This window comes from Tauraco erythrolophus, chromosome 18 (assembly GCF_009769465.1).
Source record: "Tauraco erythrolophus isolate bTauEry1 chromosome 18, bTauEry1.pri, whole genome shotgun sequence".
NCBI lineage: Eukaryota > Metazoa > Chordata > Aves > Musophagiformes > Musophagidae > Tauraco > Tauraco erythrolophus.
The window spans coordinates 7,630,978-7,654,627 of NC_141482.1; the positions used below are offsets into that span (position 1 = coordinate 7,630,978).

The 23,650-nt window shown below is 38.0% G+C and overlaps 1 protein-coding gene across 5 annotated transcripts in view; it reads right to left on the reverse strand.

The window, feature by feature from the left end:
* Positions 1 to 21,162, reverse strand: part of ZMYND8 (zinc finger MYND-type containing 8) — a 57,316-nt gene extending 36,154 nt beyond the window's left edge. For all 5 annotated transcript variants that reach the window (XM_009987904.2, XM_086623186.1, XM_086623187.1 and 2 more), the window contains exons 1-2: positions 21,035 to 21,162; positions 11,167 to 11,237 (exon numbers count right to left, since the gene is read on the reverse strand). In XM_009987904.2, the coding sequence (XP_009986206.1) occupies positions 11,167 to 11,237; positions 21,035 to 21,048 (85 nt within the window). In that variant the 5' untranslated portion in view covers positions 21,049 to 21,162. The remainder of the gene's footprint in view (positions 1 to 11,166; positions 11,238 to 21,034) is intronic.
* Between the last annotated feature and the right edge of the window lie 2,488 nt (positions 21,163 to 23,650).

Here is a 23,650-nt window from a genome sequence, read left to right on the forward strand (position 1 = left end):
CTCTAAAAAGAAAATAAGTATTTGCAACAACAGTTGAGCGTGAACTGACTATGAACAAATTATTTTTTTCTGTTGTGAAAAAGGACAAATGATAATGATGTAAAAATAGGAGTGATACATAAGATGTAGTCTTGATGTTAACCTTGGAATGCTTGCATATATGCTTAAGTTTATTGAAAACAATACATTATTTAGTGGAAAGAGTGAAACAATGTCAAGCAGCCACACAATAGTTAACATAGCAAAACATTTTGAAAGAATGTGCCACTAAAACTTATTCATGATGCAAGCGTAAGAAGTGATCTGAAAAGGTATTTCTAGACTAAATTGCATTCCAAGAACTTACACTATTTACGTGTATGGAAGAAAATACGAAGAAAGATGGAAAAAGTGTAGTGGAAGAACTTCTGTGCAAGAAAATTTGTATTGGTCCATAATTATTTGTGAAAACACCAATCTTTCCTACTATAATAAGCATCACACTTTCTTCAGATAGGTCCAGACACATGAAACATGTCATTATTACCTAATTAGCTGTGAACATTACCCTTGGTTCTGGTTCCTGAAGCTTTTAATTTTTTTTTCCCCAAATATATAAAGCCATGGTTTCGACTTCTTTCTACACAATTCTGTGGAAAATGTGGTGCTATACAGCGAATTCTGATTGACCAAAAGCTTTTTAAGGTGTGTCAAGATAAGAATTAAGGATCAAGAAAACTATAAATAAATATGAAAAACATATGAAAAGATAGATGGAAGAAGGTATAACTGAGGGAGGGAAAAGAAATGTAGGAGCATTTGACCATCCTGAGTTCTATTCATGTAGAATAGCTGCCCCAGGCTAACAATGCACATAATTTCAACAGTCCCAGGAAGTGACTGCCACTAGTTATGCAGGCACAGCTATTTCAGAAGTGCTGCCTAGCAGAAATGTAGTATTGGCTCCCTGAGAAATTTTTCTGTTGACATAAGTAATAAAATTTTGGCAAAACGTAGTTAAGCTGATTTAAACAAACAAAAACTTTTCATGTTTCGAGTTTTCTTTCACAGTAAGCAATGCAACTTATTTTTCTCCTTCCCACCCCTCCCATTTCACACTTGTAGGCAGCGTTTAGGACCAGTTAGTTACTTCTGACAAGCCGAGGCTGAATTAAACCAATACAATGTCTCTCAGACCGTTACTGTTACTTGGCTTGTTTCAATCCAAGCAAATCCGTCTCCCACTTAATTTAGGCCAAAATTTAGACTGATCTGGTAATACAAAGAATTGCCAGGTAAGGTATGTCACCTAAATGTGTGGAAAATCTAATGTCTGTCTCCTTCACTCCTTAAGCCATTATGACAACAAAAAAACTAATACAGGTACAACTATGCTGACAGAAGACTTGGGATTTTTTTTTTTTTCAGTTTAGCTAATTATGCACAGAAGGTGGCAGAAGAACTCCTTTGGCTGGCATATGCTTCATATATCCCAAGAGAGTTGAGCCAATACAGCTATCCTGGAAGAAACACTGCAGCATCAGTGTCAAAACAAAAACTCACAACTTAACCAAAGCAATCAAATCTAAAACCAAAACAAGCTCTGAATTTGATTTTTTTCATTAAAGTTGAACAGGGCTTATTCAGCATGGGAACTGTTTGCATCAAGAGTGATCAGCAAAAATATCTTTTCTCATCTTTCTGTCACCACTCAGAACAGCATGCACAATGTAAGTCTTTGTTTATTATAATTTACAGTTCTCAACCGAGACTTTCCATACACTCCCTAAAGGCAGTCATAAGTAAACTGCTCTTACTGTGACGTTCTGACCATGCCTTAATCCTTGTTTTCCCAACGCAGAGAGATCTGCAGAATTGTCTCTCTCTACAGCAAACAACATCCTCAGAGTACTTGCAAGGATCTCTGGGCCTGCGCTTCTCTCCATCAAATAAAGCGCCCACCATAACTCACTGAAGAGATTTAGGGTTTTATTTCCAGTCTGTACATACGCGGGCACAGCTTAATCCAGGAGGGTAACAGGCGAGCACAGTTTTCTGTCCTTTGACTCCCACTTCCCACGCCCAGGCACAAAACTGACCCCGGAGGAACACACCAGCTTCCTTTCAGCTCTTCAGCCTCAGATTGTGGGGGTTACAAAGAAGTCACCTGTGACACTGCGTGTTGTGGCTCAGCTCCAAGCATGGAAAAAGAATATCAGGTGTAAAGTTCCTCATCACAGGCCTGCTCCCATAGTGTGATGCTTCTCACTTTTGAATGCTACTTTTTTATAAACTGATTCAGGGTCAGGAAAAGGGTTAAAACGTTTATTAGCTAAATCAGAACTGAATCACAATTCAGTCGCCGCCAAATCCAAACTGCACTTCGACAGAAAAGATACTGGTTCAATACCGATTTAACCAAATGATCATACAGACATATATGCTTGCTGAAGTGATTTTAAAAACTACTTAACTAGTGTAATTTTCTTCTGTGGTTCAAACCTGAGCATCCTAGGGATTTTCAAATAAACTAGTGGTGACTCATAGACAACATACAAAAACTGACCTGAAATACATATCCTGAACAAAGTGAAACAAATCCAAGAGCAAAGAACAAAAAAAGACCAAATTTAAACTATGCAATAGCTTGGTGACTAGGACAGTTACTCAGGAAGTGGATTCAAGTTTCTGGTCCAAAATGAACAGGAAGAATTTGTGTGATCTCTTTTATGTCAAGTATTTTTAAAAAGATGTTTAATGAGCAAGAATGGTCTCACTTTGGAGAGTATCTCGCCATGCCAATTTGTCGCCAGTTAGCACATATCCCTGCAACCTCCCTGCCACTTCTACAGAACTCCTACCATATAGTCAGCAAGTAAACATGAACCAGACTTTCCAGATAGGTGTGAATTTTGCACCCATCTTTTCTAACTGAGAAGGCTGAGATCGCTTGCAGTTACTCAGCACTCAGAAGGTTAATAAGAAATTAAATGTTCTGTATAATAAAGATAGTATACAGATAAAATAATAAATGAAACAATAAAATAATAAATGAACATTTCATTGATAAACCAATTGTACTAGTGAATTAATTTGTCAAGTAACCTTACTCCACTTATCTCTTGATTTTTTGAGTATGTGGTTTTGCTTTCTTAGCATTATTTCAAAATTGTGTTTCCAGCACAAGTGAAAAAACAAGACACCTGAAATAACTTTTTAAATTCTCATTAAAAGCTACCTGGTTTTACATCACTAGGTTATAATTAATTGCTCTGTAGCATTGCCAAGGTTGGCATAAGCACCTATGAGTGCTCTCGCAAACCACCTGTTGGGGAACAGCAAGCTAACCTGAGCTTCACCTAAAGTTTAAAATCTGTTTCAGTATGCCATCATGTGATTCAAGGATTAGTAACTACTGCCTCCAGGAGACAGACTAAAGCATACTTAAACCGTAAACAACTTAATTTCAGATTTTATGATTATTTTAGAAGTCCAATTTTATGTGACGGTAATGCAATTTTAAAGCAGATAAACTATGATAGTGACTTAAGATGATTTAGCTTAGAAAAAAATGAAAAAAAAAAAAACAAACCAGACTAAAAACAACAAAGAAAAGTATATTATTTTGTACATCAGGGATCTTCTCTTGCTGCAGCATATGGAGCACAGACCACAACCATATTTTCTATGTTCTATACATTGCCAAGTGCTGTACTGTAAGCGTTCAATAGCAACGATCCCTGACAACTCATTGAGGTGTCTCGTTTTTCCTCAATGGTGCCAACTCAGAATATGTGTAAAAGTAAAATGTTATTTTCCTTGCTTTTCCCATGATACCCAAATGTAATTCTTCCTGAAAACAAGTAATACCAACATGCCTTGCTGTAAGAACACAGCATAAACTGCTCAGTGCCAAAGACTTATTGACAGTGATATCTTCCACCTCCTTATGCCTTATTTTCCATAAACCTTTTAAAAAACTTCCTTAAACTAAATGTAATCAAAGTAATTACAGACTAAAACCAAAGTGAAACAGTTCCTACATATATATTTCTAAGTATCGACTACACTTGCATTAGTTTCTCTACCAATTAGGCTTTAATGAGAGCTGAAATCTACAGCAAGTTTCACAAATCCAAGTTAAGGCTTCACACTACCCTTCCACAGACACACTTTCTTCCCTTTTCCTTTCACTAGCACTGTTATTTGTTCACCCAGGAAGCCAGGTGGTTTAGATAACTGATATGGCCAAAACCAACATAAGCTTCAAAAATTAATTTCAGCAACAAGTCACAAAGTTGACAGTGCCAACATAAAGGAAAAGGAGGGAAATCTGGCTGACATGAAGAAGCGTGTGAGCATGACAGGTCTGACTTAGATCAGCATATATTGCATCCTCAGTGCAATGGATAGCAAGCCAGTTAAGAAATGTCTGAGTAAATCTGTATGTCACAATTTTAAAATCCAATCTCACAAAACGGTTAGGCAAACAAAACAGAAGCCTTCCCAAAAAGTGTGGAAATTGCAAGATAAAAGCTTTTTACTATGAGCGAAGAATTACCCTTTTATTGAGCTGGTGTGGAAAGGAAGAAAAGTTTTACGTTTCAAAATAAAGCACGGACAACCAAAAAAATTTATCTTAACTACATCAGGTTTACTAGACTTTCATGAAGAGTATTAGTTCTGCACCTAATTTTCTTATATTTTAAATACATATTCAAAAAAAATGAGCTGTTATAAAGTGGTTATATTAATTGCTTTTCTGTTCTGGGAATTTTCAGAAAGTGAGAAGAGGGAAACTCAGAAACACGTTTGTTTAAACACTAAAAAAAAAAAAAAAAAAATCAAAAAAGCTTTTCAGCATGAGTTATGATAAAGATGGTAAAATTAGCAGCCATTTTTGATTTTCCAGGAGCCAGAAACAGCAACGCATTTTTTCAGTGAAAGCATTATCTTAGTCTTCCAGGAACAGCATTAGGTATCAGTAAATTGAGACTTAGTTACACCAATAAAACTTTTCTGTGATGTAAGTTCTTGATATCTCAATGCAAGTGGGTCAAATATGCAAAATTCTGAATAATGTTTCCAATTAGAAGCCTAGTCAATTGTTCTTTCTAAGTTAGACGCTTGGCAGAAGTGTTACTTCAACAGAGCCAGCCCAAGGCTACTTCTGCTAACATTAAATCCTAATCCCATGCTATCCCTTTTATTATGACACTAATAGTTCTGCCAACATTTGGTGAACCAGATCAAGAAATTTAATTACATGAGATGCAACAGAACAAAAGAAAAAAAAATCCATGACAGCAGCTTCATGAAGAATTCATTTGATGGCTGTAAGAAAGAGCTAGGTTAGCTTTAAAAACAAGGCAGCATGAAAGAAGGTACAAGAATACCAAAGGCGACTGGAGACTGCCTAAGCTGTCACTATCCCACAGAAATGTGTAACTTTGCCTTGAGAAGGAACAAGAATAAAACCAGAAAACTGACTTCCACCTAGACTATCACTTCTCTCTTCTTTCCTCCTCCACAAAAGTTCTGAATGCATGTATTTTAAACGGTGTTCAGAGAAAGCAAGAATTCTGAGAGAAAAAGGAGCAACACTAACTCCGTTATCAGCATCATTACAGTCCGATTTGATAGACCAGGCTTCAATTAATAATTTATATGGATTCCAGAACTGTGAAGTCCCCCAGTTATATTTATTATCCTGAATGTTTGCCAATAGATTTATGATTTTTGAAATCCATTACCTATAACACTACAGCAGGCTTAATTATCTTTGAAACACTTTACAAAATCATGGATAAATCTGTTAGAATTTATATTCAACTCTAAGGCATTTTAATCTTATGCCAGAATTTTGAAACCTGATGCAGTTGTAATCAACCACTAAAGCCCTGTTTACATTCCAGAAACTTCAACTGATGCAATTAACCCAATCCAGTTGCTTAATGTAATAAATAATAGAGGTTAGCCATGGTTGTGTAAATCCTGATGAACTCCTATTACATTACAATCTTACACAAGCACAAAAAGACACTGTTATTTGTTTCTTTATTGTAGGACTTTGGAAGACGAAAAAGAAACACTTCCCACCAACTTTCAATATAAGAGATGTAAGCTCTTTATAAAGCTACAGCCTGGCTGTAGGGGGGCTTGCTGCCCCAAGGCTCTCCTGAAGACCCCCTGTTGATTAGTAACTATGAAGATAAAAGCCTCAGGCTGTGCTACTACTCACTGGAGGATTCTCGAATTACATTTCACATTGGAGTGAGAATCTCACATCTATGTGATTACATACCTGGTATCACTCCACAGAAAGTTGATACACAATGTACTATTATGAAACTGTTACAAAATATTTAATGTGTTTGGAAATTCCATTTTACTAGTAATTTTGCATTTATATTCAAAATATCCGAACCTTTCACCACTGAGGGAAGCCCCTAAGACCAAAGCCTTCAACACAAACTTGCAGCAATGCAAAAGCTGTAAAAGTCAGAATTCTCACCATTAAGCACTAGTGTCTCACTATATGATTTTATGACAAGCTAAGACCATCTAACGACTAGCCGTCACTGATGGGGGCAAGTCTGCTCCTAGCAATGACATCTGCCCAACTCCCTAGTAATCTGGCTCAGGGAGATAAGCAGGTAGAAAACTACTTCTACACCCAAGTCCTTAACTGACTCAGAGAGGGCTGGCTAAGAGCCAGCATGGATGCAAAGGAACTTTTGACTAGCCACTAGGCAGGCAATGGTTACAGTACTATCTGAAACATATGAAATGTACATGGAAGTCCATCAGTGACTGCAGCTAACTACTGTTGGCAGGTAAGATAAACTAGCAGAAAACTAAGCCAAGAAATTAAAAAAAAAAAACCAAACAAACACCCAAACACAACCAGAAACAACAGCAACAAAAATAAAACAAATAAACAAACAAAAAATCTTCTAGATTAATAGGATGAAAAAGCCCAGTGGAGAGTTCACTGCTGTCCAAAGCGAACAAGTGCAAGTGAAGACAGAACTGCACCAACAATTACGGTGGTTATGTTGCTTTGGAACCACACCTGGAAATACTCAGAAAATTCTCCAGAAAGCCTTACAAGCCCTGTCTTGAAATATTTCATAAACAAGTAAAAAGTAGGCCACAGGGCTGGAACAGAAATATAACAAGATGTTTCTGTCAGACATGTTAGTATATCATATGCATAATAATCTAATCCATGGGCTTTCTCTTTTGCTAAATAGCAATCTCCTGCTGACTCCATTTTGTCATTTTGGACTCCTTTTATTTTCTTTAAGCTGTCATTTCCCATTTCCAGTTCTCAGATGCCTTATGCCTTCTTGTTCTGACCAAGACAGTAGTGTATTTCACAACGTTGTCTTTAGTAAAGCTGCACATGCACAGTTTACAAGCAGATATAAATTATAACTCTTACGGTAACTCTCCTCCACTTCCCTTCCTCACCTCACCAGACGCCTGTCCCCACAACTTTTTGCAGAGACTTTTGTGTAATAATAGGGTTAATCAGTTCATGGTCCAGGCAAAAACTAATACTATACAAAATGATCAATTTTCAGCTAGATCAGCTGCTTGACATCGCTTACTATGCAACAGCATAAGCACCAGTGCCAGCTTAAGGAGAGGGGCAGAAAAACGCAGCTTAAGATGAACACATAGGGCTGCACAGCTCTGTCTACAGCTGCAGACTCACTCTCACATATCCCATTATAAAGTGAACGCAAGAAGAGTCAGCCATGGTTTTAAGCTCTAGTTTCATTACAGCCAAATGCTAGCTGACAGTTCCTGCACCCAACTGGTATATCCCTGCCCTCTCTCTTACACCAGTTCTGGCAGCCTACCAAGCCATTTCAGCACACTGAGCTAGTAGAAAACTATTCATGTTTTACAGTTCAGTTAGTTTCCTTTCAGCTGAGTTGTGGAAGGAAGTGGATGAAACTGCTGCATCAAGCAGTCTGACCAGCTTAGGCTGCTTTGAAACCACCACCTTACTTAAACCAATTCGAAAGCTGTGTTAACAGATTAAACAATGCATGTTCCAGCTTAGCTTAAACTGAACTGGAATTGATTTATAGCAGTTAAAATTAAACTGCTTATACCAAAACAAGAATGTTCATGAAGAGACTAATTGGTTTTAAAGTAATTTAACTTCTTTTCCTACAACTTTCTTTAGACACGGCCTCCCACGAGCTGTATAAACAAACTGTAGCAGAGCAAGTTAGGTTACAAACCTGCAGCTTATCAGCTTCCCCAGGACAAGTGTCAAGTTATACAATACCACTGATTGATCTCCTGCATAGGCTTCTCAGACCACCAAAAAACCCAAACAAACCAAGAACGCCTGTATGCTTCCCTTAAGGGTTTGTCTATATGGAGTCAATTTCCTCATCTACATCCTTTCTAAAACACACAAAGCAAAATTCTGAACAAGATTAATGTTACAAGAAGAAACATTGGCCCCAGTATCTCACCAGTTGCACTTTTTCTACCTTACACAGAGTGTAACAACAGTTTTAAAATTCTGGGTTGTGACTTTGCTGCTGCAGAAACACTGCACTGACCTAACAGAGAAACACGGCTCAATCCAAATAACAGAAGTCCAGAAAGATTAATTTTAGCAAGCCAATAATATGGCCAGCTCTTGTACTAAGCAGATGACATATACTATCATTTTACTTTCTATGCAAAACTACATATTCAACTAGCATAAAGTTCTTCCATTAATTCATAGATTAGGTTGGGAATGCAACAAAGCATTGTTGGCCTACAGGCAAGCCTCAAGGCTTCCTTACAATCCCACATCACTCTTCACTGAAAAAAAAATACGTACCTGTGAGGGCTTGGAGTGGGTGGTTGTTATTCTCGCCCTTAGAATGGTGCTGGCATGGTTTTTGTTGACATGCATGTCAAGTTTAACAAACCAATTAAAGCAAATCAGTATCTAGTTAAATAAATACGAATTCCATTATTATTATTCTACTAATTCAACCTCTGATACGTTTTACGTTTACTATGGCCATTCAGATCACACTCACTGGTGTTTAAAACACTGAATCCTACTGTGTACAGACCAGTGACTTCCACATGATGACAGCTTGGGCCAATCTAAACTAGCACTGTGGTCATCCTGGTTTTGTCTTCCAAAGCACTCTCTTTTCAATCACTACCAAAGCTTGCCTAGGAGCTGGTTCAGGAAGTTGTATCTACAGTAAATTCACTCTGCATAAAAACACGAGTCTCCTTCTGCCAGGTGAGCTCCCTCTGAATTTACAAATTTGAATTAATCAGAGCTCACACAGCAACGTGAGCTGCAAGATCACGTGGCTTAGAAGGTCGAGAGATGAAAGACTGACCCTTTCAAAAGGTATTAAATCAGCTCACTGTCCTGGGAAACTTCATCTTAACCCAACCAAAAAAAACGGTTTCCTGTGGGCTTAATTCATTGAAACAGTACACCTTGAGCTCAGACTAGCACTGGAACTAATGTAAGGGAATTGCATCTTTGTGTATGGACCATACATCTGTTTCTGCAATGAGTAAAAAAACATAATCAAAATGCAGACATCTACATAAATATGTATCAGACTCATAAATGCCTTTTAGACATTGACTATGTCAGAGTGACATAAGTAACAGTTTAGCTCACTTGATGCATTTGAAATCCTTTTAAGTACTAATATGTGGGCCAAAGTCTTTCTAAGGAGAAATGAAGGTGAGATTTCATGGGCAGCTAAATGCATGTAATAAACCCCTTTGTCTCTTATATCGAGTCCTCATACTCACCAAACTCTTTCACAAACAAACTGGTCACTACAATAGCAGAAAAAACGTGGCTGGAATCTGACAAGCACTACAAAAGAAGTAAACAGTGGGTGGGCAAAGCTGGGAGCTTACCCTATTCAGAAGCAATCATTAAAGTAACAGAAACCAGTTCACTTTCTGTTGGCTTAAAAAACTGAAATACAGAGATCAGTAAATACTGAAAGCAGTCCAGTGATGAAGACTGACATGCAAGACCAGAAGCAGGGTAAGGAGAAAAGGACAGGGAGAAGGAGCAAAAGGAGCAAGTGAATCTCTACTGGGCTGTCAGATCATACGTACTATCTCATTTAACCATACCATGAGAACTGAAACAAGAAATTTACTGTCCATTAGCACAAATAAGACCCAAACGCAACTTTAGAATCATGTTATCTACCCAAGCTACCTCACCAAAAAACAAAGGAATGCAGATGATCTGTGACACGCTTTCAAGATATCTGCACATTCAGAATTAACTAGACTTATGACCTCTGTAGTAGAAATGTGAAGTGGATACGTGCCAGAATTTAAGAAGGACGGTTGTAACCATTGCTGTCATTTTACAGAAATGACTTTCAAGTAAACTGAGCTGCGAAGCCAGCTACAAGTAAAAAGGAGATGGACAGGCAGCTGGCAGTCAATTACAATGAACTGGAGTAAACAATTATGTGTAAGTATTCTGATTGAAGGGCATTTCTGTCCCAGTGCTCCAAATGACAGTGGGAATATTTACACTGATATAGATGGTTACATATTTAGCTTGCTTTATACTGAGAGACAATATCATTTGCTGTAGTAACAGGGAAAACTCAAAAAAAACAGGACAGAAATTCTCAGTCACCTGCAATTGCATCACCAAATTTAATTCATGTCAGGGTAATAGGATGGATACATAAATGACCATGAAATACATACTGCTCAGGGGACCAATTTTTGTGGAAACAGAAATGTTACTATGTTTAGTCTTCAGAAAATTAGGATTCATTACTGTAAGAAATACTACCTTATTATTATTATTACTACTACTATTATTTTCTCCTACATTACGCATCTAAAAGTACTTTAAAGGAAGCCATGATAAGTAAGATGATACAAAAAGCTGATGTTTTTTCATCATTTAACCTAGGTTAGTTATTCATAAACCAGAAATAACAATGGGGGGTGGAAGGTTTGACATAATGAAAACCAAGCCAAAATTAAACCACTTTCTAACATACAATAGTCATTTTAAAAAGTACAATGAGTCTTGAGTCTTCACTCAAGAGCAGCTTCATGGTAGATTACACAGTTTCACTATTCTGGTTTACAAATATTTGTATGTTGCAGAACATAGATTAAATATTCCTTCTTACTCACCTTTGGATCGAGTTGAGATATCCATCCCCTCCACCACCTCCTGCTCTGCCTTTATTTCCTCTTCAGCCAAGCTGCAGGATTCAAAAAGGTGAATTAGAACAGTTATAGATTGTATGATTCCCATGACTAACTTCATGTACAGAAGTTGGACATAACACTGTCAAATACAACTATATTAAAATTTCTAATGAAATGAAAGGTTTGCTGTTTGCCAGTGTATACACTGACCAAAACATGTAGAAAAACAATCCAGGTATACATGTATGCTGCACCTTACCAATTGCAAAGGTAACATTTTCGTACTAACGACTCTTGTAACACGTACTGAACATCATGTCACTATATGTATAAATTTTATGAGACAGCCAAGCAGGAATTCTGTTTCTTGTAGCTCCTAATCTAAGGCCTCTATAAACTGTGTGCACAGATGCCTGCTAACATTTAAACACTCACCAGCATCAGTGAACAGATTAGCTGAAGTAACAGATTTAGCAACACAGACCAGCTTACAAAATTAGAAGGTAGCATGCAATTTTAAAAACTTTTTTTTTAAACTAGGCTACATAACAGAAAACTGAATATTTATAATTTATTGGCAATACAATTCCACTAATTATTAACTACAGCAAAGAGTAATCGGAACAGAGCTGTTACTATCATTCAACCATTCAATCGTACATAGGCAGTTTTAATTCACTTCAGGCAGGATTAAATTATTAGGTAGATGACAAGCTATATCTGACTTGCTGATATTCTAGTTTATTATAGTGATGCCGTTTAAGAAAATAACTCAATGAATTTGGCTAGTTAAGTCAGTTCAGGGAAGGAAGGTGGAAGAGAGAGGAAGAAAGAACCAGAATGAATATTGAGTTACACACCATTTTTTGATATCTGACTATTGCAGATGAAAGATAAAAGAAAACACATGATCTTGAAACAAGCTCAAATCTGAAATGGCAGACAAATGAGGTCATGGTGCCTGAAGCAGATATCAGAGCTGTCCTTTAATACCACCAGAGCACAACAGCCAAGCAGGACATACATCTTTTCCTCTGTAGTGACGACCTACTGTCTAGTCTGTTGATGTAAATTGTTGCTGATACCATTTTACATTGATATGGCAGACCGTGAACTAGTGCTGCTTTGGAGTGGACTGAGATTGCATTCAGCCATCCCAGCTCTAGGGACAGCTATTTCTACCACAGAGGCCAAGAGGATAGCTAGAAACCTTTGCTTTAGACACTGTGGTTAAATCTGCCAGAGACAGCTAATCAGAGCTTGCAAACAACACTGAGGACTTGGTTACATTTATATCAAGGAAACTCTTCAGCCTGACAAACAGTTTATATTAGCAGGAGTTTTGTTACTGGTATAAGTTAAAACAGCTTCCTAAGCAAAGTAAAACTTACCAGGAGAAGGACTTTTCAGTCTGGTGTTTGTCAAAACTACTTTTAATCAACTATCAGCTACTGGGGGTTGGGTTGCAATTCCTTTCACACCTCTAAACAGGACAGTTATATCAGCAAAAGTTTTAAATAAAAATTAACCAAGCTCAGTGTATAGAAGGCCCAAAGCTGAGAAGATCTGTGAACTCCGGAAATCGATATTCTTTACTTGGCATTTGTATATAGCACTAATTTACAAATTAAGCTCTTTAAAGTCATAAAACACTGAAGAGAAGTTCTATTCTACCAGCATCAAATCTCCTAGCTCGTGGACTATGCTGTTAATTTCAGTAGCAAGGAAAGGCATCCACATGACCAGAATTATGGTAAATGTGTAGCACAGTTGACTGTAGCACAGTGCTTCTCAGATTAATTTTGCACAGGCAGATTAAATGCACAGCATAGTTGACCATACTACAATGCTCATCGATTTACTACGCGTGGTAGATCAATTATACTGCACATTTGTTACACCCTTTCGCAGAGGGCCTCCAGCAAAGAGGAGCTGGCGGTGTGTTGCAGACACCAAAACATTTCATGCACCACTTGCCTCTGCCCATTCTCTTTCCTAAGCAATGGGAAGGGATGGGCTCATGGGATGGGTTCATTGTTCTCTTCCCATGTTGCACTGTTTTTTCTTCCCCTTCCCCCTTAAAAAAACCCTATTTCAATATCACCAAACTGTAACAAAAAAGCATATTTTTAAAACATCGTGTATATACCATTAATAATGCACACAGGTAAATATGTAAATACACACTAATTCTGTCAAGAGTGAAGTAATTTGGCAGTACACATCACCTGGTTTTAAAACATACAGCCAGTTTCAGCCACAGACTACGACATACAAGTCTTCATGAGACTGAGGTTGAAGTCTTAAGATCATTTTACACAGGTTGCTACTAAAAGGAATGGTTTCCCCAATCCCTAACCTCATGTTCCAGAAATCATGTTCATTTTAACTGAACCAGATCTGTGATCTAGCTCACTGTGCAGCTGGACATGCAGAAAAGAGGAAATGGGAAAGAATCACATGTGGGAAGGGAGGAAAAGAGTAATACGCTTTTAGCAGTGACTCACATTTAAGTTACATTAAATCAATCATAACGTTCCAGAATCATTCCACTCTATCAGGCGCCATTTTGTTCAAATCACAACCTCGGGGTAACATGATGCAAGAAAGACCCAGTAGTTGGTACAAGTCAATATTAAAAGACACAGGGTTGAGAAATGGGTGTGACAAACCAATACAGCAACACAGTAGCAGGAACTGCTCTGACATCCCTGACCCAGGCAGGAGAGAAGTTACAGAGCGGGCTGGAGATGCTCTGCACATGCGGGCCCAAACCTAGCACCGAGGGGGTGTCACTCGTCAGGACTCCTGCGTGTTAGTTACAGCGTACACGGCTTCTTCAGCTCTAAATCTGTCTCCCTCCATCTAATGAGTTTAATTTAGGAAATTCAGCCAGTTTCCTTCATCACCTTTTTCAGTGTTCTTTTAACAGATCTGTATCAACAAGAGAAATGTTCTTCATAAGCAGTTCCAAGATGAACAAAGTATCTTGACTCATCATCTCTTACACATCACATAAAAGATGCTTGAAGACAGCTTTCTCGAACTTTTGAAGTATAAATGAACAGTCAAAAATGCATTCACCACTTGACATAAAGGCTCTTTTTTTTAGCAATGGAGGTGCCTATATCCTATACACACATATGCACACTGTGCATTACCCACAACTAACCCAAAATTCAGTAATTATCTACTATACTATGAAAACTGAGCCTTAGAGGAACAGATTGCATCTCCATATTCTCTACTATAATTAATCTTGCTCAACCTTTTAAGGGCACAAACATTTAAGTACGTAAGAAAATCACCAAGATTGTTCTGAAAAAAAAAAAAAATCAAAGTGTTGGGAAGGAACAGTTAAATAAGCATATTAGACATAGCTATAAAAGATACTTCAAATTCACAGCTCTTCAGAAGCATCTCCCATTGTTTTATTTGCTGTAATGTATTATTACTTGCACAACATGACATTGTTTGAATGGTGGCAGTGATGATTGTAGTGGTAATCTTTAAGACTCAAGTTTGAAAATACATGCTAACAATTCACAGCAAGTTTACAGTAACTTTTCGAAAGCTGACAAATCTTTTCATCTTTGCATCTTCCATCAATATAAGCAATATTCTGAAAATCCTTTATAAAGCATAAACATCAAAATGCAGAAATTTAATTAGCAAAATATTTCAAACTGAATAATTCAAGAAAAACAGGTCCTTAATGACAGGTACCTTACTATTACCCACAACAAAATAAAATTAAAATTAGCAGCAAAATAATTATAAACAAGCATCTAGTTTTATGGAAACAATAACTGTGTGATCACATAGACTATTCTAGAGAGTTTTATTCTGAGAATTCATTTTTGCAAGGCTTAAGGCTGTTATTTCAGATAGCATGCATTACTATCATGCATGTGTACTATGAATGTGATGCTCTGAGGTTGCAGATCAGAAAGGATACTGGCATATACCCAATTAAGTACCTATATGAATACAATAAATACCTTATGTCATTCTGAAAGCTACTCTTATTTCCTCATTAAGATGAATGAACACAGAGGAACTTATTTTAAGAACAAGACTGAAATTTAAGCTTTGCCAGTTTCACTGCCAATTGACAAGAACACCAATTAATCAATTAAAACTTCTCTACTCGTATTGACAAAACTTAAAAAAAAAACACAGAAGAAATTGTTTTCTAAAACACTAATTTGTTTCATACAATTATTTTAGCATGTCTGAATGAGGGGAGAAGAGGTGGAGGTTATTCCTTTGGGGATAGTTGGGGACAGAAAGAAAAAAATATAAGGACTGCAAGCATACAAGATTTATTGATGCCCAGGTAAAAATGCAAAAAGACCATAGCTGCCTAATTCTTAAATACGTTCTCTACTAAACTGAAGAGAGAGTGGGGATTTTCATACGAAAATCAGTTTTTCAAATTTTAGACCAATAAATAAAATACTGACTTTTCTGCTTAGGAAAATCATCCTGTACTAGTAGTAGTACTTACCTGAAAAAAAGTACATATAGAAAAATACTTAAAGCTGCTCTAACCTATATTAACTACAAAAAGCAATTAAAAGTTGCAGATGAACTACTGCACCTTGACATTTAACCAAGAAAAACTGACAGATATGGAAAATCACTCGAAACAGCTAATGCCCACACATACAATCCAGATCTACATTAGGGAATAAACACAGTAATTTAAAATCAAGAACTATATATTTATGGAATTCATTTTTCCTTTTAATTATTAGAAAATAAAACAAAAAAAAAACAACCCTGATCTAAGACTACAAGCACTAAAACTGAATTTCATCCTTAAGATAATTCCTGCCTCTCCTGTATCACATTTGTGAGTAGCAATTCTAAATAATGATTTCAAAAAACTGCATTCAATAAAAATTTGAAAAAAATATTTGCATGCCATTGCTGAATAAATAGCAGCTTTGTATGAGCACTCACCTATAACAGTCTCTTACTCATCGGTAGCTATGCTATTTATGCAGGATTCTTAAAATGGCGTCTGACAGCACTGCACTGCCTCATTCCTGTACTGTAGCTAAAATGGTAGCAGTTTATTCAATAACAGTATCTCCTGTTTAAACAGCAGCAGTGCTATATTCGAAGCGAGCATCTAAATATCAGAAATGGTAAAGTATGACAAAAGGACACCTGACATCCAAATGTTTAAATATAAAGGCACAAGATAGGGAGTTTTGTGAAGTCACAGGTTATTAAAGAAACCACTCAATTTTAGATTCACTCTCCAGTTTGAATGCCTCGTATTTCACATTTACTTTTGCAGAATTCCCTGCAAAATGCTCGATTTATGTTAAGCAATTGACACACAGAAAATGCTTGTTCAAATATCTACATGCAGCAAGGTTTAAGCTAGTTACCTCTGATAACAAGCAAAGTGAATATGTATATATATTTAATTTAAAGAACATTTAGGTTCTTTTTAAAACCTTATTCTTCTTCAGTGTGCATTCAAAATAGTTCCACAAAAGAGAAAATCAGGGGAGGACGGGAGATCCTTGGTGTCATATCGTCTTCTTCAAGACTACAAACTATAGAGCTGAGGCCCAAGCAAGGCAAGCAGAAAAACTATAGCTTTCACATGCTAAAAACATAATTTGAGAACAATCATGTTTGAAAGTAAAGGTTTATACTGGCTAAATTAAGGACACTAACATCCTGCTACAGCATGGTTTTAATCTCACAGTATGAAACGCAGGTGCCATGAGAATGGGCAACAAAGAGTTAACATAAGAATGACAACTATAAATAAATAAAACTCAGTTCCTATGTAGCTATTTCTAAATTAGACTTTAACCTATCAATACAAGACATGATTATTAATAAATATATTTAAAATACTTTCTAAATACAATTTAAAGGGCAAAGCCTGATGGCCTACTCAGTCTCTGGTTTGCAAACCTCCCAAAGCCAGTGTACCACTACTACAGGGTTTGCAGATAATAACTAAATAAATCAAACCTAGGCTAACAGGCTTAAGTACACTATAATGGGATTCACGTGCCCATTGGAAAAATACTAGGGATCCACAATAACAAAATTTGAAAATTGCTGTCTACTACATTCTACATGGGCAAAGGTTATGTTCAACTTCCAGGATACTTAGGAGATCCGAATCAAACCCCTGAATTCCAGACAAAGGAGAGGAGAGCTTTTACTGAGATTTATCAGTCTTTAACCAATTATGCTGGAGTGGCACCACTACTATGGAAAACTGATCATGACCTATCACTTTTTGGCTACTGGATCCACATGGCCAATAGGCTTGAAAACAAAGAGAGAAGAGAAAAAACAAAACAAAACAAAAAAAACAACACAAAGATATCACAAAATGGAAGACAGGTCAGGAAGACAAGCCAATCGAAGCTTGTGGACTCTGATATAAAGGGCTATGTTAGTAATGTAATCTACCTATTTACGATTTTTGAGCATTAAGTTCCTTTTATTACATGCTTCCTTAGCAGCAATGTAGGTTTTCCCCTACATTTCAATACTTCTGCCTGATGTGAGGGGGAGAAATGTCACATTTGGAGCAGTTAATACTCTGCACTTTTTTCATCTTCAGTCTGTTAAGCACTGTCATCTGTTTAAAGAAACCACTTAGGTCTTCCCTAGCACTATTTAGCTTCCAACTAAAACAGTTTGTCTGCAAAGAATGAGAGAGGCATGTAGCTTTTAAAAAGCTACTGTTTTCATCATAATTTATAATCCAGATCACTCCTTTGCTTTCCTCCACTGCATTCTTTGTCCAGCTAATTACAAAAGTAACCAAATGTTGGCACCAAATAATAATGGCTAATCATATTCATCCTGGGCAATTCAAATTACTCTTTAGTAGCCAGAAAACTTAAAGTGCAATTATACGATTAACTGCTAGTTACATTAGAATAATGGCCATTTGCTATAAGCTGAATAAACCTCAGCTGCATTGCTTCATACCGGATCCAGTTCTGTAAAATCTTGGGTAGAAAGAATACGTGCATTTTCCCCGCGTCTATCACTTAAACAAAACCCCACATTCCATCTGTCCTGAACAGCAGAAAAAACGGCACAGAGTGCTTCTTATTACACAATCTATGAAAGTGAGTGATAACATCATACCTTGACAAAGCACCAAAAACATATGAAATTCTTCAGCTTGGCTGAATTTGCTTTACTGAGATGGAACAAAGATGGTAGAAATTTCCAGAAGGCCTTTCTCAGTCTTGCCACTGCAATTGTCGATCTTTAACCTACCCTCTGCTTCTATTGGCTCCAGCACTCCTCGGAGCAGCGCGATTTGCTGAGCTGTAAAACAACACTGCTGTCTCTACCTTGCCTCAGACATCTTGCTGCAATGCAGACATTTAGTTTTTGTGAACTATGAAAGAATTATACCTGAGCAATTAAAAATGGTGAACTTTAACAGACTCACAGTGCCACGTTTCATTACACGCGCAAGGGCAGCTTAAACAAACACGCTTCGCTGTCAGCAGCGTGTCTGGAGGTGCAGATCTGAAACAGATCCTGGTTTAACAAAACCTGTGGGAGCCATTTTAATACGAGCTTTCTGATTGCAGATCACCCACTCCTGCTTCCTCATATTAAACAAATATTATGTTGTGCGCTTTTTAAGACTGAAAGTAAACTGCTAATGTGTATAAGCTGCTGCTAGGAAAATTATGTTCAAATATAATTTCTCTTTTTAGCAACCAAAGAACAAAAACCAGAATAACCTCTTAGCTGTGTTAGCAATTTAACGTATGCTGAAAAACGCATTAAAATTGCATACAAAAATGCTGCCACACAAAACTCAGTGGTACACCCCAGCAGTGTTTCAGGTTGCAAACTGAACTAGCCATTCTTTTAATTTAATCCTTGGGGGGGGGGGGGAGGGGGGGGTGTTGGGGGGAGCTGTTAAACAAAGTGAGATGTTCGAAGTTAAGATACTCATACTGGCAAACAAGTAACCAGAAGTAAATTGCTTAAACTGCTACGTTACAGAATGTTATCAAATATATGGCAACCTTCTATAAAAGTTATCATGTAACTGTGCCTCAGTGCAGTCATTTGCAAACCTGGCTTAGCTCTAAGTTCTTTCCTAAAATCGTGAATGTGTGTGGACTGCTAAAACAAGGGCAAAAATTGTATTAAAAGCACAAAAGAGCATCCTTCCTCTGCTTTTGTAACATTGGTGATCACTGACAAACAGCTTGTTAAAACAAGCACGGAAGCGCTACAATTAAAATCTTAATAAAGGGCACAAAATGTTCTAAATTAGTTATAAATCACGCAAGTTTGTCTGAGATTATACTTTGTATAGCATCAGAAACATATGCTCATTAAGTATTATTTACTTCATAAGGTCACTTCATTGCTGAGTACTAGCACTTTCATCACACCTCAAAAGCCTAAGGAACAACAAAAACGCGCTTTACCCTACAAACATGACAATTATTGATCTATGAAAAAACACTAAGTAGAATATTTTTCACTGGCCTGAGGAAAACAGGAAGTATAAGCTTCAAACTTTAGAGGCAAATTATCAAAAAAATAGTGCATTCAAATTGGAACAGATTACATGTACAAGTTCCTTAAAATGGACGCTAAACAAATCTAATTTTTTTATATGACTAACCGCTAACATTACTTCATCTACTGGACTAACTGACCCAGTAAAAACAAAATGTTTGGAAAACTATTAAAAATGTTCAGAGAGTAGCATGCTGCTTACTTACCAACTGTTCAAGCACCCATCTCATTTTTCCAGTTAAGAAGATACAACAGGCTGGCAGATTTGGGAATTGATCAAAAAGGAATTTCTTGAAATAATTACGTAGCATTAAACCAAAAGTTTAAAAAAAGAAAAAAAAAAAGGACAAAAAACAAGAAAGAACAACATGTACTACTGTCATGAACCACACATGATTTTATATCCTCTGGACTCCACAACACAGAACTGTGACTGATACAGTGTAAAACAAAAAGGCACAGATAAAAGGTACGTTAGTTTATTTGAACTATTTAGAAGAAGCAAGCTAACAGTTCAAAAACATTTTCCATAAAGATTCAGATTTGTAAACAGATGCACTGCTGTATTTTATTGAGCAGCAACCCATTTCCAAAATCTGCAGCATAAAAACTCCCTTTTAAAGGAACAAAATATTAACCATACATCGTCCCTCAGAAAGAGAAACACGTTGTATTAATTACTCCTGCAAGAACAAAAAGCTCAATAATCATTTTAAGTTAAGATAAGCTGCACAAAAAACATGATGCAACAGCACACCACCACCTAGGCCCAATATCTACAATCTGCCATTAGCACTTTTTGCTGATGTCTAGGTTTTTAAAAATCCCATATTTTCTCAGAGATAACTTATCTTAGCTAACCCATTCACTGTGTAGAAAGGTGAACTTGCCTGTTCTTCTGTCTGCCATTATCCCTGCTTGACTCCCTGTAGGGCAGTTAAATGCATCTGCTCCCTAGCTTCCATTTTCTCTCCAGCAGGCATGTGACACAACAGACAATAGTGCTGGCAAACTGCTCAGAGAGAGAAAGCTTCTTTGGAATACCAGGATCTTGATCAACTCTAAAAACACCATCCTCCTGTGAAGAAGCAGGTATGCCAAGGCTTTGCCAGTCTGCAAAATAAAGCTGTGGCTAATGGCTACTAACCATGTGACCCAAGAAAGCAAATTTAAACAGTTCCAACTTAATAAAGTGCTGTGGTGTGAGTTTTGCACAACAAATCACAGAGAACCACACTCTCAACCCACAACTCATAGGTCCTAGAGAAAAAAAAATGTAAAAAGTAAGGCTTACCTCTGTGGATGCATTGTTAACACAGTGTTATGTCAATACTTATAAAACATGGAGGACAGGCTCTCAGTACTCAGGCAGAAAGGGCTTGGCACTCCAGCTTGATGATCTGTCTGCCCAATAAGAGCTAATCCCGGATTGGCTGCTCCGCTAAATCTGAATGTAAAGCTTCAGGGGATTGGCCGAAACACTTCCTGAGCGATTATCTTTGTGCAGCTCTGGCAAGCAGGAGCCATCCTGTGCATAGAGAAGACAGGCTAAGCTAGGCCCGTTCCCCAGAAAAACGGGAAAAGAAGCCCCAGATGAGCGCTCCCCGTGCAAAATACACAGATTTTCAAACAGAGGGAGGTGGTTGCAAACTGCCTGCCGGAGAAAACGCGTCTCAACGTGCCATTACTGAAGGCGTTTGGGTGTTTTAGACCTGAGGGAGGGAGAGTTCACGCAGGTCACAAAAGCTGCTCTTCATAAACAAAAAGCTCAAGTCACTTCGCTGGTGTTCTGCAGTGGGCTGCACGGAGAAGGCGAGGCCACGGCAACAGAGCAAAACACCCCGAAAGTGGAGGCACACGGGAGGGACTGAAACTAGTGACTGAAAACTCTGACGGAATTCTGCTATCCCAGAATTTAAATACATGAACACCTACCGTAGCAACCATGTAACGACAGTGTGATTTCTTTAGATACTATGATAAGCCGGTCCTTAAACAGCAAAAACTCAGTGTCTCTTTCCCACAGAAGCGGTTCTGCACTGGGAACCGCGTCAGCAGAGGGGGTGCTGCCGTCCCGCGCCTGCCCTCCCCGCTCCCAAACGCCCGGAGCGCGCCCGAACCCCCCGGTGCCACCCCTGGTGCCACCCCCGGCCCCCCCGCCGCACCGTTCGGCCGCCCGGGCCGCCCGTTACACAAAAATCTGACTTCCGTCTCAGCCGGCTGCAGCTGCAGCTTCCTGCCTGTTAACCCTGTAGGGCTCGGCGCGTTCTAAGGTGCCATACAGGCCCTGAAAAGACGTAGATTTCTCTACGTGGCAAGTTATGCGTCTGCTTTCACAAAAACATCAATGTAGTTTTTCAGATTTTTTTCCGCTTGGCCTTTTATCTTGTGCTAAAATTCTGTAAATGAAACAAAATGAGAAAACGGCGTGTAGGGAACCAGTTTGATCTTGGGCCAATTCCTAAGCATTTGATTCGAAAATGTGATTCAGTTCTCTTCCCTAATGCAGTGAAAGTGGGAGGATTTATCGCTATGCTAGGAAGGAAGAAATTCTTAACTCCAAATGAAGATTTTAAAGGTCAAATCCTTGGAAAGACCGCAACAAGCCCTTACAGTTCTGCTCAGACTTCTGTATCTGGATGAGGTAGCTCAGCGTTATCATTCTATTGTCATCAACAAATTACTACCGAAACCATAGATGAAAAGCTGATTCTGAAGCATATTGCATATTATCAAAGGATTGATTAAAAAAAAAAAAAAACAACAAGTAAATGGAGTTGTAGAGGGAGAGATTTAATATTAAAAAAAAAAAAATATTAATGAGCTAAAAGAACCAAAGCAAAATAAACATTCTTCCAATACAGCACGCAAGACCTCCCACAAATCAAGGCCAGTTGCAGACAGAATATGCACTTCACTCTGCATTTACTCAGTGCTAAAGATCTCAAAAGCAACCACCACAAATAAAACTAATGCCCTCCCTTAGCTCCAACCAGCAACTTTCAGGATACAACTACTTTAACATGCAAACCTCTTTCCTTGAGAGCCGACGTGACTCATGACTATGCAACTCAGCACAATCACTAATCCTACTCTGCATTGTCCCATACTGCATTCAGATTGTTTCTTGAGATACCATTGTCACAGGAAAATTGCCAGACCATCCTATCTATCACGGTGCTTACATTTTTGTATTCCTGCGTTTAGGCTGCAGCAGCAGATCAACAGCCCAGAGTAAAAATTCTCATCTCATAAGTAATTCTGGAGTCCCTGCTGGAAACATTTTCCCTTTTTAGCTTTGGCAACGTTTTTCAGGGTAGGGAGCAGGAAGGCTTGTGGATCACACTGGCAGTTTGTTCTGTTTTAGGAACATAACAGAAACTAGAGAGAGTGCTGCTATAAAGGGAATCGTAAAGCCCACTACAGCAGCAAGAACACGCTGGAAATGCATGACATTCAAGTGCATGCTGGCATCAGTTTGAACAGTTCAAACCATTCAAGACAGGTTTCTTTTCAATTGCATACCTAAAGGCCTGTGCCACTCCGGGGTATCACCCTCAACACACAGACATCCAAATTTTGATTCCTCAATGCTGCAAAAGTGAGGATGCTCAGCCATTACATTTATGCTCATCCTTTGACTGCTCTACTCTAATATTATTCTATTAAAAAAAAAAAATCCTAATCCCTATAAATACAGCAAGGGAGCAAAACTAAATACACTGAATTCGTCAATGCTTTGTGCTAACCGAGACCCGATTGACAGTGACTGGGAACACTGCCAAACTGGCACACTTGGACCTATCAGAGAGAATCAGCATGCAGCAGATAGAAGCAGAAGCAGCGGCGGCCTTAGAAGAGGCTTAAGGTCCTGTCCTCTTGATTCAAGGATGTGGTGGCCCAAACGGAC